Source organism: Rousettus aegyptiacus, unplaced genomic scaffold (genome assembly GCF_014176215.1).
Source record: "Rousettus aegyptiacus isolate mRouAeg1 unplaced genomic scaffold, mRouAeg1.p scaffold_m13_p_11, whole genome shotgun sequence".
Lineage (NCBI taxonomy): Eukaryota > Metazoa > Chordata > Mammalia > Chiroptera > Pteropodidae > Rousettus > Rousettus aegyptiacus.
Genome location: NW_023416286.1, coordinates 22,483,768 through 22,498,446, shown reverse-complemented (window position 1 = coordinate 22,498,446; position 14,679 = coordinate 22,483,768). Strand labels below are relative to the sequence as shown.

Genomic DNA, 14,679 nt, shown 5'->3' with positions numbered 1-14,679 from the left:
CAAGCTTTAATAGCACAAACAAAATTATAATACATAAATGTTATTTGCAAAATTTGGCCTCAAACTCCAATTGTAGTGTCTGTTTTGAATGAACTTTAGGTCATGTAAAACTACTCAATGGATTAAGATTTACAGATCAAGTGATACAAAGGGAAAGAAATGATTATGATCAATTATTTATCTTCCATAAATGGTATTCCAATACTGAATTGAACAATCTTTGAACGAGAAGTGGGAAATTAATGTTGGTTTTAATAATAGATTTGAGAAAATGTGATAAGTTTGACATAGTTCAGAATTAAGTAACTTTCATTATTGAATATCATTAGCTTTGGAAAGGATAGCTTGCTTCGTGCTAGCACATGTGTTGTCCTGAATTTAACTTAACATGTCCCCGTAGTCTTTTATAATTCCCATTCTTTATTGAATTTCACAGGTACAAAATAAATTCAGTGGATGTGCACCAGTTCCTGTTTGAGAATATAGCTGTAACTTCTAACTAACAAAGTTCTCCATGGTCTATTATTTGGATCTTAATGAAAATTAGATAGCAAAGACTAAGAGGAAAAACAAAAAGTTTATTGAACTGACTAAATAACTGTGTTTTTAAATCCTTCTTTGTGTAGTACCACTGAACATAAAAATTCAAGTTTGAGAGTTTGAAAGCCCAGCAGTGAACTCTTTTTAAAATTCTTTTTAGCTTTCAGCTTCTAGTACTTACGTCAGACAAAATTTACATTTCCTAATTTACAGAATTGTGAAGAAAAAAAAATTTCACATATGCAAATGTGCTTTATAAACTAAAACAGGATATACAAATAATAATCATTAGATTCCTGTATTTGATTTTCAAGAAAGCTTCATTGAGTCACTCATATTAGTGTAACTAATCTTTATCTGGATAGCAAGCTTTTCCCATACAACACAAGGGGAGAATGGCCATAGTGGGCTGGTTTTGTGATTACAGGTGTGGATTCCTGGATGACACCAATACAGTTGAAGAGGAATTAATTCCTAGCTTTGGTGTGCTGCTTCCATTACCTGATTCCTTTGAGGCCTGTTGATTTAGGCATGTTTGCTTTAGATTTATAACCTGGGAAGAACCTCCATTTCCCACGTCAAGCATCCAAGTTGAAGGTACTGTTCATCTAGTTCCCTGTCCTATACACCTTTATCTAGTTATGATTAATAAGAACAAGACACTATTTGTAACCGTACACATCTTTTATACTGGAACCACAGTAAGTTTAATTTTTCAGTACACAACATTTTCATGCACATACCTTATCACTGTACAACCTAAAGAATTAACATACATTTCCCTTACTAACACTGTAGTTTTCTTTACTAATGAGTGAACAGTTCTAACGCATGGATTCATAATTACATTGTCATTTATTTCAGTCCTACAGCATACACTGAATATAATATGCTTGAAAAAACATTTCAATGTTTCCTTTGTTCTTTCCAGTGCTAATATTAAATTTAACCATCCAATTCTATAAATTAAATTTACTAGTAAATTGCACATTTAAAAAATTTTACAAGAATAAGCTAGATTATCACAAGAAAACAAAGAAATGAACATAAAAGTTGAAACTAGATGTCAGGAACACTATCTTCATGGTAAACATTCACTTTATGGAAATCCCACTCGGCTTCATTTAATTAAAAAGCTGAAAAAGAAAGAAAATTATGATGTGCTTAAAAAAACAAAATATGCTTTTTATTCCATTCTAAATTAGTACATACAAATAAAACTGTCACAATTATATTAATCCATCTCATTCTAATTTTTAGATTAGGTTAATTTCTATCAACTAGTTCCTGTAATGGGGTCAAGGTTGTGGTGAGAACAGAGCAGGTTGGGATAAGATGCAAATAAAAATTTGAACTTTTTAAGTTTGAGTTAAACATCCTATTTTTATGAGCCACTCTCATTGCTGGCTAGAGCAATACTTAAATCAGCATTTAAGCTGGCAATGTAGGGGAAATAAAGGGGAAGGGACTGAAACAAATATTCAAAGTGGATCATTTAAATGTCCTAAAGAAAATATTTTTTTCTCATCATTCAATATGTAATTCATTTACTTATGTAAAATAAATACTTGATTTAAAAATAAAATTTATTACTTCATTATATCAAACAGTCAAAAATATATACACAAATCATAAAAGTCTTATGAGATTTTGCTGTGTTTCAACACAAATACATGCTTGTATATACAGAAATAAAGTAAAAGGTATTTTTCTTTTAGTTATGTTGTAAGCAAAAGCTTTTATCTATGAACAAAAATATATTTGTAAAATATGAAGTCAATTTAAATAACATTTACTAAGTTTTTGTGTGGTGTTTGTAACTTTTTGCTAACATGTGACAAGTTTAAATCTTAATGTAACTTTCTAGGACATGAGACATCAATTTTTAACAAAATATCAAAACAAAAATGAAATTAATGGTTACTATAGTTGAAAAGCCATATAGTAAAACTAATAAGTTTAATATTCGGATGTCTAAATTACAATATCTTAGGCTTATATTTCTTTGTCTTTCTGAACCTCAGTTTCCTCATTAGTGAAAAGAACGCTTAGTTTAGATGATCTCCAAAGTTCTTTTCAATGCTAATAGTTTATGATCTTGGTGATACTATGTTAAAAGTAAATATTTAAAATATTTTATTATAAAACATATTTATTGTATATTTAAAATGTAACATAACACTAATGGCGAAGCAGTCAGACGTGTCTTGTGTAAATGAACTCTTTGGCATTGTCTGCCTTCAACAATAAGCTTGCCCTGAAGATAAAGCTAACTGAAGAATGGGAAATATGAAAAAAAACTTGATCATAAAATATTTTTAAACTATATTTTTAATCTTGGAAAAATTATAACTTAAACTGAGGATTCGTAGTTTTCTTTTTTTTTAATAGACTGGTCTGAACATTTCAAGCTATGAAGCACTAAAGATCACCTTTTATTATTGCTAAAAATATTACCACCAGAAAGTCAAAAATAATAATCTGACTCTTTATGATTATGTTATACTTCCTGACTATTTTGGAGCTAGAAAGGTTAAAAAGGTTTTATGATTTTTAGATTTTGCTGCATTCAGAGAGCAAAAGGATCTTTGTATTTTCTTAAAATTAAAATAGACTAAGAATCCTGTTACCAGGCTATTTGTTCACACTAGAGATTTTTCCAAACTGAAGTACTTATTTTTAAAAAGCTGTTATAAAACATTTTGTTTACATTTTATTATGAAATGACAAATATATAGTCTTGAACTGATCTATTAATCGTCCTACAAAAGGATAAGTCTAACAGAGTACTTCTTTTACATTTAAAATATTTTTCATAAAAAGATATAAAAATTCTTTACAAGTGTTTCTTTAGACAGTAGAGAGATATAAAGCACAAGTGTCAAAAATGTTAAATATTTCTTAGAAAAGTATGAATTATTATTCCCTAGGTCATTCAGTAGTTCATGTTTGACTTTTTATTTCCATTTTATAAATAATAAATGTCTAAGGTGCGTCTCAGTATGAATGTTTTATATTGACTTCATAACTCAGGAGAATAAGTCCCTCATTTCTATCTATTAGGGTCTGACATATATATTTCCCCCCACTTTTTTACCTTTACCTATCCGATAATTTTAATGCATAATCTACAGTTCTTATAAATTTGTGCTTCCAACAGTGCTTAGATATTACTTTTCCTAACAATGCTTATCATAAAAAACATACAAAATACTTTTGCACCATACTTAAAAACTGTCAAGAATACTGAATGTATCCCTCTTATTTGGAATGTACTTTCCAGTGTTGCAGTCTGTTTCATCAGAGAGGGAGAAGCTGCCTTGGGTGCCTCCCTCATCTTCTGTCTGGTCTTGCCTCCCCACTTTGTCACGACCTCATTGCTGTTCACGGTGGTCTGCACATACATAACAGTGACCACCATGACTAGCATTTTATGAAGTGGGCACATGCACAGCCAGCTTTAACTCAAGTAGCAATATAAGATAGAAGCTATTTGGCAAGGGTAGTGAATTGTACACAGGGAGATTAGCCAGCAGACCAGAAACAGCCAAATGTGCCCCAGAAGCTCCCCCTTCACTTAACCTAAAGGGATGCAACTATTCTCGTTGGTCTGTGTATCTTGATTACTGCTTAAAGTACATCAGGGATGCAGAGGGGCACTGCGTGTACAAAGAAGGAATGAGACAAGGATCTCAAAAACACTTCTGTCTTTAAGTCTGACTCTCTAATTGCTCCCCACAACAGCAAAGATTCAGGATTTAGATAAAAATGCAGTCCTCGATTTGCTGAGGAATGATGTTCTAAAAGTTCATTAACAAGTTTATTACTTAAAATAACTTTTTGTAGAGAACATTATTTAAAGTGATAGTTCTATTTTCAAATTCAGGACCAGAAATGTCAGTTTTGATCAATATTCAACATTGGTTTATTGATAATCAATTGTGTGGATGAACATTATGCACAGTAAGATGTCGCAAGAAATGGAATGATTGAAAATCATAGCCAATGAGTTCCTTTTCTAGAGGAAAGACCCAGATACAACTAAGTGTAACACAGTGACATACTTTTTACAACAGCAAGTCAGAGTGTTACAGGAATTTAGAAACAAACAAGCAAACAAAGCAAAACTCTGACTTTGAGAAGTAAAACGAAAGGGATGGCAGCCTAGGCTCAAGGAGCTGATTGAAGACAGGTACCAAAGTATAAAAACATTTGGCACACTTTCTGTAAAAGGCCAGAAAGTAAATATTTCATATAATTTTCATGTCACAAAATATTTTTTTTCCAATGACTTAGAATTGTCAAAATAGTTCTTTATGTGGCCCACAAAAATGGGTAGCAGCCTAGAATCAGCCCACACAATTGTTGCTGACCCCTTCACTAAACCATAGGGAACAATGAAAGCCGTACTATAAGAAAAAGAGATGGAACCAAACTTAAAAATCTTAAGGAGATTTATGCAATGGAATTATTACATAGCTAGTAAAATCATATTGTAGAAAAACAGTTAATGGCACTGAAACATACTCATGATGTATGGAAAACAAAAAGCAGATTATAAAATATAAATGATATAATCTTTTCCTAGGTTCAAAATATATGTAAGCTAAACCACTGACATTGATAACTTGGGTGTTGGGATTATGAAAATTTTATTTTCTTCTTTTTGCTTATCGATATTTTCTAGAAGGAATATGCATTAACTTTTCTCTCCCCTTTCTTGTTTGTCATTAATGGATTTTGATGAAGAAGCAACATAAGCTGCATATCTTAAAATAATTCTGCATTAGTCTAGAAAAATGGATGGCTTATGGAGACAATGATTACATATAGGGAGATAGGAGGCTAGACCAGAGTTTGAAAAGACGTGTGCACCAAGTTAACACAGCAACAGTCAGAATGGAAAGTGATGAAAGCCAAAATGACTACAAGGTTTCTATCTTGTATGACGGTGAGAATGATAGGAAAATGAGCAAAGAGGAAAAACGGGTATGTAAGCAGAACCGAAGCTGGTTTTGGACATGGTTCGGGTGAGGTGTTAAGATCAGGATTTGTTTACAAGTATATTGGGACTGAGAAGTAATCTAGAAGGAAAAAGGCAAGTGCAAAAGTGTCATGTTACAAAATCCACGGAATGACAAGAGACCTCTGCATTTGCTTACTGGGTGGTCACTGGAGATGTGTGTTATGTGAAGTGTATTTGTTCCTTTTCCTGCAAAATATCTGAACAAGTACCAAACAGTGGTTTGTGTTTTATTTTTGTTTTTACTTATCTTGAATTATTCTTTCTATTCTCAGGTTTTTGTTTTGTTTTGTTTTTCTGAAAAACATGATGTACACAGTGCTCTTGCATAAATGAAAACCGTCCAGTTGGGAGCTGGTTAAATTATCTGCTGAGATCTTCAGCTGGACAGAATTTCCTTGTGTACGGTTTTTGTTCTCAAACAGAAGGAGTCAGGGAGAACTAGTGGTTACATAAGGGCACTCCGTTTCACAGAAATCATTTATGTGGTTAAGGGACAGCTGCTCAGATTTCAATTTGGTATCCAAAAAAGTACAGAAGAGGGGAAAAGCCTTGCTCACAAAACCTTTCCTCCACATTCATAAGTCTTCTATGGGGATGCAAAGCAAAAATAATGATGGCTGTTAGCCAGAACTCATCAGCCAAAAGCCCTGGGCTCTTTTTTGTAACAGAAGGTTACTGAGCTCCAGAAAAGTCTTTACGTTGGATGTAAATGATCTTCTAAAAAGGCCCAAAGAAATTTAGGGCCTTATCAGGACTAGGGAGAGATCTTTGAAAATGAAAACTTCTCCATATCTGTAGTTACACAGGGTAACAGCTGTCGAGTGTACCGCTAAGGCCTCTTCTGTAGTGTCCACGGAGGGGCACACTTAGAGTTTGATGAGATGACTAGGCATAGTTAGAAACACGGATGCTGGGTTGGGGGACAGGGACGAAGCTAGTGTGCAGGGTAAAAGGCTGAGGTAAAGACAGGTGCTGTTAGGCCATAGGAGCCCCCCTGATGCCTATGGAGGGTGATTTCTGTCAGACTGAGAAAGGTGTACGTTTGCGATGGAAGTAACCCTCTATTGCTACCTCGGATGTGTATGTCTGTTCAGACTTTGTGTTCCAGGGTTTGAGGGGTTGGAATGTGCAATGCAAAATCAAAAAACCTGGATTCTGAATTTCTATAAAACATACTTCAGATTTATGTAGCAGTTCCTAGTATTTATTTCTGAAATTATCAAATATTGATTTTAAAACATTTTAGTACATGTTTAGAAAACTTGTATCTTGTTTTACTATCTTGGATATTAAAGTTTATGTTTGTGGTAAAAAGGACTGGATTACAGTCTTCATAGGCAGAATTAAATACATTTGTATCGGTAGTTCTAGTTCTGCTTTCTGACCTATGAAATTATATTTTGTTTGGAGTGGAGTGCATATGTATGTATATGAATATTATTGTTTAAAAAAATATACTGTTTGTCAAATGGTTAATTCCATGTGTCAAAGTCCATAGTTGGAAATTTTTATTTGAGGAATTGTACCTGTAACAGCAAAGTACTAACATCATAAGACTGGAATAAGAGATCTCACAGTTAAAAGTTATTTCACATTTGTAAAAGAATAGTTTGCTATACTTATGAGATAAAAGTTATGGTCATTGTTTGAGAGATGAGAAAAACTGAGGATCAGAGAAGATTAAAAGACTTGCCTGAGGTTATAGTTTTAAAGTGCCATTGGTCCAAATCACATCTTCTCACTCAAAGTCCAGATCACTTTCCAAAAGATCACGAAATACAGTATGGAAAAAAATAGTCTTTAAGATTCAATTTCCATATGTACAATGTTATTATAAGATTTAGCAGTTTATTCTTTAGATGAGACAGGGGATAGACAATGGTGCCTCCATTGCACTATGGCTCTTCTCTGAATTATCTCTAAATCTTTGGTCCTTTATGTCATTCTTCAAGGCTGGAACTCAGAGTGAGAAAGACAATCCCAGTGAAATGTTTATCAATGCTATGTAGTGTTGGTTGATTACTACACTATTTCTATATTCTTTTACTATTTGTACAACTCAACTCTGTGTGTATATTTTCCCTCCTGATGGAAGATCTGTATCTAAGATATAGAAATGTGATATTGCTATACACTGTACATCCTGGGATTTTTGCCTTCCTCTGTTTGCTAACATATTTTTCTCAAAATTTGCATGAATGTCTTTCATTTCTAGCAGTTATTCTGCACTTTCCCTTACTAAATGTCAACCTATTTTTTGTTATTCATCATCTCAAAATAACCAAGGTCATGATTAATTACAAGTGTCTTTGTAAGACGATGGAAGGATAGTTTCTATATCCATTGTAAGCTTAATGTAAATTTTATTCTCAGTTTATTTGATGCTAGACAGCTCAGAATCAATTTGAAGTTGCAATAAGTGTCTTTAGAGCTCAGGTTTCTGGAATAATTACCTTTCCATACACCCTTTAGTGTGTGGAACCACCTGACAACTCCATGGGGTATCATTTAATGGGAATTCCATCTTTTGAAGGTGTACAATGTGGCAAACCAGTACTCTTCCCTTTGTTATGTTTCTATCTTAGTGGTTCCTGTTCCATTTAAATAAGAAACGAATAAAAAATGTTTTTGAGTAAATATTAGTTCAACAGTATATGATGAACACTTACTATGTACGTAGCACTTCGGAGATATAAAAAGGTATTTTCAAGAACTATTCTCTACAAAACCTGATAATATTCTAGAATGGAAAGGATTTCAATACGTAACTGTTACCTATGAATATTTAATGAAAAATGTAATGCAGTAGAGTGCTATTGAATAATCATGCTAAAATGGCTAATACAGAGAACAAGTAGGTGAAGTAATTAACACTTACTGAAAACATACTATATTGGAGGCACTACAAACTGATTAATTCCTCCCCACAAAATTGAGACAGGTATTATTAACCAAATTTACAGATGAAGGAACAGGTTTAACAAAGCTAAATTATTTTGGCAAAAGACATAGAAATAATGAGACAAATCGAACAATTGAGCCTATCTCCAACCCCATAAAAACACCATTTTAGAGGTGAAGAAAAAATGAGAACCGAAAAATTAACTAACTCCAAGTTCCAATGTTAGTAAAGTGAAGATCTAAGGTTCAAACTTAAATTTCTGTGACTGCAGAGCCAGAGCTCGTAATATATAAAATTATACATTGAGCTTGAACTCAGGTCTTCTGATTCTAAATATTATTTTTCCATTATACCACACTACCCCTTTAAGATAACTAAAGAGTCTTATAAACATGAAGCAAAGTGATTGATAGAGTTTAAGAGAATGTTTCATGTTATTTTCCTACTAGAGATTTAATGTCATAAATATTTTTATAAATATTTTTTGAAGAAAACTTTCTAAGTCAAAGTGTGTCAGTGAAAAATATTGGGAAAGTACTCATAAGTGAAGATAATCATGTATTGCTACTAGCACTTTGCTCTTAGAAAATGGGACAAATCCTAAAGTTAATCTTTAATATACAAAATAAATTCAATGCTCCTATTGAAGAAAAAAAATTTCTTCTCAACTACAGCTCAGATGGTAATTAGATCAAATTTTAATAATATTGATGTTTCACTGGTAGTTTCATGGGACTCAGGAGTCCAATTAAATTCATCAAAAGGTTCAGGGAAAAGCTGTTTTTCACTCAACTAAATCATGCAAATATAAAAGAGCAGTTACTTAATCTTGAATATAAAGAAAAATCCTGGTTAGAAAAAAGCAGGTTAAATATAAATGAGCTTAAATTATTTATATCAGAATTAATGATAATTATCATCACCACTATGTTGTACACTTGAAACTAATATAAAATAATACTGAATGTCAATGGTAATTGAAAATAAAAATAAAAAAATTAGCATCAAACATTAATACTATGCCATTTACTTATGTGTAAGAGACTTTACATGCAATTTCTCATGTATTCCTTATAATAAGCAAATGAAATATGCACATTTTGTTCCATTTCAAATGAGAAAACCAAGAATTAGAAAACTTAAGTAACCTGTCCAAGGAAAAACAGTAACAAGTAGATCAGGGATTTCAATCAGGAAGTTTGCTTAATGAAACTTAAAAAACAATTTGGAAGAATTTAGTGATGGTACAAAACATATTGCAAGGGAAAAAAAAATCCTTAAGACTAAAAAATGGAGAGGATTAAGGAATAGAATAAACCTTTAAAGTAGATTTGTATCCCCTTCAGCATATAGATTGACAAAAAAAATAGTATAAAGCACTGAGAAAATATGAAGGGCATAAATGCTTATGAGGTTAAAGATGAAAATAAAAATGAAAATAAAAATGAACACTCAATATAGAAGAAACTAAAGGTTGCAGATTAAACAATTTAAAAGAATAAAAAAACAGTGTAAAAATAATTTTGAACACAGTTCTGTGTATTAGTGATATTTCTTGGCACAAAAGTTTTAATTCACAGAAACCTGCAGATATCGAGGGCTCCAAAAGTCAGAGGTATTACACCCAAAAAAGTACTCTGGCCTTGGAGCTGAAGCCCCTGACTAAAGGTGATTTTTAAATTAGTAGATGGTGGTATGATCAAATATGCGTTTTCTCTGGGCAGTCTCCAGGGTCTTATCCAAAGTACAAGTATTATCTAAAGTAGGTAGAAGTGGGAGATTTCTAAAAGAAAAATGTATATTTGCCCTCATAGCTCATCTGAGTCAAGGAAGGATATGGTCTTCGATGAGAAACTATTCTACTTTTCTTTTGCAAGCCTACTTCAATGTGTGTCTGTCACAAATGATTAGGTTGATTTGGCTCTTGGTCCCCAGGGTTTATGATTCATATACTAGGGCCTAACTCTCTTTTGAAGATGAACATCCATAAACGTCTTTTCAGAGGTACTCAGGCCAGGGCACATCTTCTGGAATACGTTTTGCAAGTTTTCCTCTTCCTGTAATGATGGTGTCCTGTGCTGCATCTCATTTTCTCATTCCCTACAAACTGCCTTTATCTGAGCGAGGTTTGTTTGTTCATTTTCTTTTTTGTCAAGTACCATAATGCTGGTGCCACCGATAAATGCTTCTGGGAATGCACAATGTTCTTTAAGAATGTGGTGCTATGTTAATAATTGACCAAGCTCTCTCACAGGATAATTCCATGGGAAAAAGTCTCTTTTTCTTCTTTATTAACATCTTACCTTTCAGCTATTTCAGGATTATTTCTTTCTTTCATTTATTCCCTCTCCTACTCTTGCTTCTGCCATCATGTTTGCTTTTCCTCCTCTGGACTAGTTGTATACATGCATATTTTTCCCTGTACTGTCACGGTTTTAGAATTTAGCTCAGGGTTTATTCAAATCTCTGGTATATGCTTTCTGCAGCCCTTTTAGTAACAGTTATCCTTGATGTATATAATTTATTTATTACCATGATTATTCACAAGAAAATTGATAACATTTCTAAGAAAAAAAAAAACTTATACTGAAGAAAAATAATGTAATGAAATAAGAACAAAATCCAAAGCAGTATCTACCATTACTAAGGTAATTTTAGTATATACCCATGTTTTAGACTAATAAAAGGGAATAAATGTTTTCAAATGCAAAATTGGTATTTTTTTTTCTTAATGCTCCCCACCCTATATCGTATTTTGTTAGTTCAGAGGGATGCTATAAATGTAGTGAAAGGAACATATATACTATATATCTGACATAGTAAAAGAATTTGATTATAAATGATCAGAGAGGGATGATCTATCCACAAGTGCCATAATGATTTATGGAAGCTTAATGAATGACTATATCCATGGAAAAGACAGAAGATAGAAAAGTGGATACAAACAAAAGTTCTTAAGAGGCCGAAGAGAAATATTAGAAAGCTCTTAAGTGATATAGAAACAGATAACTGAATTAAAAAAAAAATGATTTGAATTGGACAGTGCACTAGTTGCAAATGATAAGAGAGCTTGGAAGAGCCAGGATCCTGCAGTCCATCTCTCCACAGTGCCACGTCTCACTCTTTCAGCACAACTGGTTTCCCAAACTCCTTTGCTAGGCTCTGTTCATTTCTGTTTCTTGGCAGCTCCTCAGGGTTTTCATTTATGTCAAATTTCATAGTCACAAATCACTCTTGGATATTGCTTCCATCTCTGACTTATATAAGATTTCATTTACATTCCAGCCCCATGAGGCCAGCTGATGGCAAGCCCATTCCTCATTTAGCCTAGTGGGGGCCTTGACAAGGGAGTGGGCTGCCTACATAGTAAAGAAGTTCAATGCCACATTGATAAATAAAATAAGCATGTGTTCTGGTTCAGAAATGATTACTAAGTATATCTAAGGTGAGTCCTAGAATATGTATTTTGAAAAGCTCCCTGGTTGATTTATATGGCCGCTCCTGGTAAAGAACCAGAGTACTGGAAAAGTCTTATACTGAATGACAACTACTCCTTGGAAAAATAAGTAAAAACTTGAAAATTCTTCATATTACCACAAAAATAGTGCTGTCAAATATAACATTATTCAATGAAACTAGTGAAAACTAATTTTCTCTATTGTCCCTACTCATTACATTGCTATGTCAGAGAACAATCTAGATAGGAAATGATATTATGGTATGATTACGTGTTCTGATATACAAGAAAAGCTATAATTTTCTCTTTACCTTTCTCCATTTCCTGACTGTCAACTAAATAAGGTTTAAGAATCTCACAACAGCTCTTACTATAATTTACCTTTTATAAAAATAGATCTTTTTTTCGACATATTGTAAGTGCTTGTAGATTGAAGTAAATTAATTTTTTAGTGTTTTTTTTTTGACATCCTGTATAAAAAAAAAAAAAAGAGAGAGAGAAATACAAATACAAAAAGAGAGAGCTAGGGTTGAAGAGTCTTATTCTTCCATTATAGCCCCATAATCAGATCTCCTTGTTGTGGGATTAGTTTTGTCCCCCCATATAAAGCCATATATTGTTGCCATCATCCATGTGGAAAAAATTCTCTTAAATAACTGCATAGCTCCCATGTGGAAAAGACATGAAATATGATGAGATTTTATTTTATATCACTATATTACTGCTTATATTAACTCAGCAGAAAGAGTCTCCAAAATCTCTGAGAAAGGAAATATAGGGCCTTTACTTCACCATAGAGAAGGATGATTTAAGCTTTTAGGACTTCCTAGAGAAAGAGAAAGTGGAACATTTATTCCCTTAAAAGAAGATGAAGAAGGAATATGCTCAAGAAGTGAACCTATGCCTAATTCATAAAATGGCCAAGTATAATCTGGTACACCAATTGTGCTTTAGTATAACAATGTGGTCTCAGAATGAATTTTCAGCATTTTCTCACCTCTAATCATGACAGTATATTGAGGAAAATCTTACAAGATATTATGACAAATTCTAGTTACCAGAGATTTTATCATTTAATTTTCCCTTTCAAGGTGGCCCTTCTTATTTGAAAAAGCTAAAACTTTGCGGAAATCAAAAGATGATGCAAACTTTATTAGATGCTGAATGGTAGATCATATATATATATATATATATATATATATATATATATATATAACTGCAAACGAAGTCAAAATCTTAATAGATAAACCAAGAAAAAAATAATTTTGATGAATCCCACAAAGCTTAAAACCTATTTTGTTACATGTGTATGTGTACACACATATGTATATATACAAATCTCTACACACACATATATATAAAATAGGTATCACTGAAATGAAACCATACTCTGCTTCAGAACAGCTACCACACCTTTTATCTTCTTCATATAGTCTATGATGAACACATGGCAGGTGCTCATGGCAATTGAGTTAGCTACTTTATATCAATCCTTAAATATAGATTAACCACTTTAAATTGTTTTTATTTTTAACTATTAGAATAAACAATCACATAAGTATAATGATATTACCTATAAGGATAGCCATGGTACTTGGAACGGAATATTGAAAGTAGAAAACTGAAGAAGAAGACCACCAGGCCTAATCCCACTAGACAAATTACTAGAAAGAGACAGAAAACACAATTAGTCCAGACACAGGTAACCCATATGCCTATATTTTTAAAATGCACTTAATTACAGTATATTTATATTTAATAGTTCATGGCACATACAGATTTAAGTCAGGTAATCTAAAATACAACATATTCATTATTTTCTATATTCTTAATGAAAATGTGCTATTTTAGAAATAAAAACAACAAAGTGACTAAGTCTTCTGGTTGTTTTCTTAAAGAGTGCCTACTACAAATATTAAAACGCCCCAGGAGGATAATAAGCCAAAGTATGTGATAACAAACAAGATTATCAGCCTGTGTTATGAAGCATTGGCTGTATTAGCAAAGACATTTGCACTATTAGAATGCTAAATATAATTTTATCTTTTCCGGGCCATGAAATATTTACAAAGAAATATAATTATAGATTGCTTCAGTAAAAGCCTGTTACTTACAATTGTTCATCATAGGGTATAGAAAATTAGAAATAAAAGCTTGGAGAGTGAGATAGACTCTGTAAGAGTCGAAGGGGGAGAAAATTCCCCTAAAGAGCAGGTAATAGTGTCCAAGAATTATATCTTGTTTTAACAATGAAACAGGAGCATATGTTACAGTAGAATGTGCTGTGCTCTAGGTTTTCAATATTTCGTGTTAGCAATATAAAAATTATTTTCCCCCTTCCCTTTTTTTTTTTTTTTATTATGGTTAGATCTTTAAAGTAGATGAGTAATTTATACATCATATAAAATTAAAATATGCTAATACATTTGAATATATATTTCCAGATATTTAATTTAAAAAGATTCATTGCTATTATTAGTAAAATAAATATAGATGTTTATAATATTTAAATGCTTAAAAATCTGAGCCAATTAAATGCAGATGTTTGGAATAAAATAAAAATATATTTTAAGAAATTGTTTAAATCTGTTCTATAAATAAGTAGAAATTAGAGTTATCTCTTTAAAAATATCTAAACATTTCTTAAGACTAAAACATTTGTACTATATTCGTATCCTTTTATTAGTTCAGGAAATTCTTAAAAAACTGAAAAATTATAATACAAAAAGATTAAATATACTAAGGCAGGAAAAC

The 14,679-nt window shown here is 32.2% G+C and overlaps 1 protein-coding gene across 3 annotated transcripts in view; it reads right to left on the bottom strand.

Annotated features, from left to right (window-relative positions):
- Positions 1-234: 234 nt before the first annotated feature.
- The window catches only part of TUSC3 (tumor suppressor candidate 3), a 151,864-nt gene continuing 137,419 nt past the window's right edge, over positions 235-14,679 (bottom strand). Inside the window, exons 9-11 of one of the 3 annotated variants that reach the window (XM_016129725.2) lie at positions 13,499-13,589; positions 7,260-7,323; positions 235-1,676 (exon numbers count right to left, since the gene is read on the bottom strand). In XM_016129725.2, coding sequence (XP_015985211.1) covers positions 7,305-7,323; positions 13,499-13,589 — 110 coding nt within the window. In that variant the 3' untranslated portion in view covers positions 235-1,676; positions 7,260-7,304. Of the gene's footprint in view, positions 1,677-7,259; positions 7,324-7,397; positions 7,520-13,498; positions 13,590-14,679 lie in introns of those variants that run through there. The other 2 variants (XM_016129734.2, XM_016129745.2) reach the window with 2 other exon arrangements.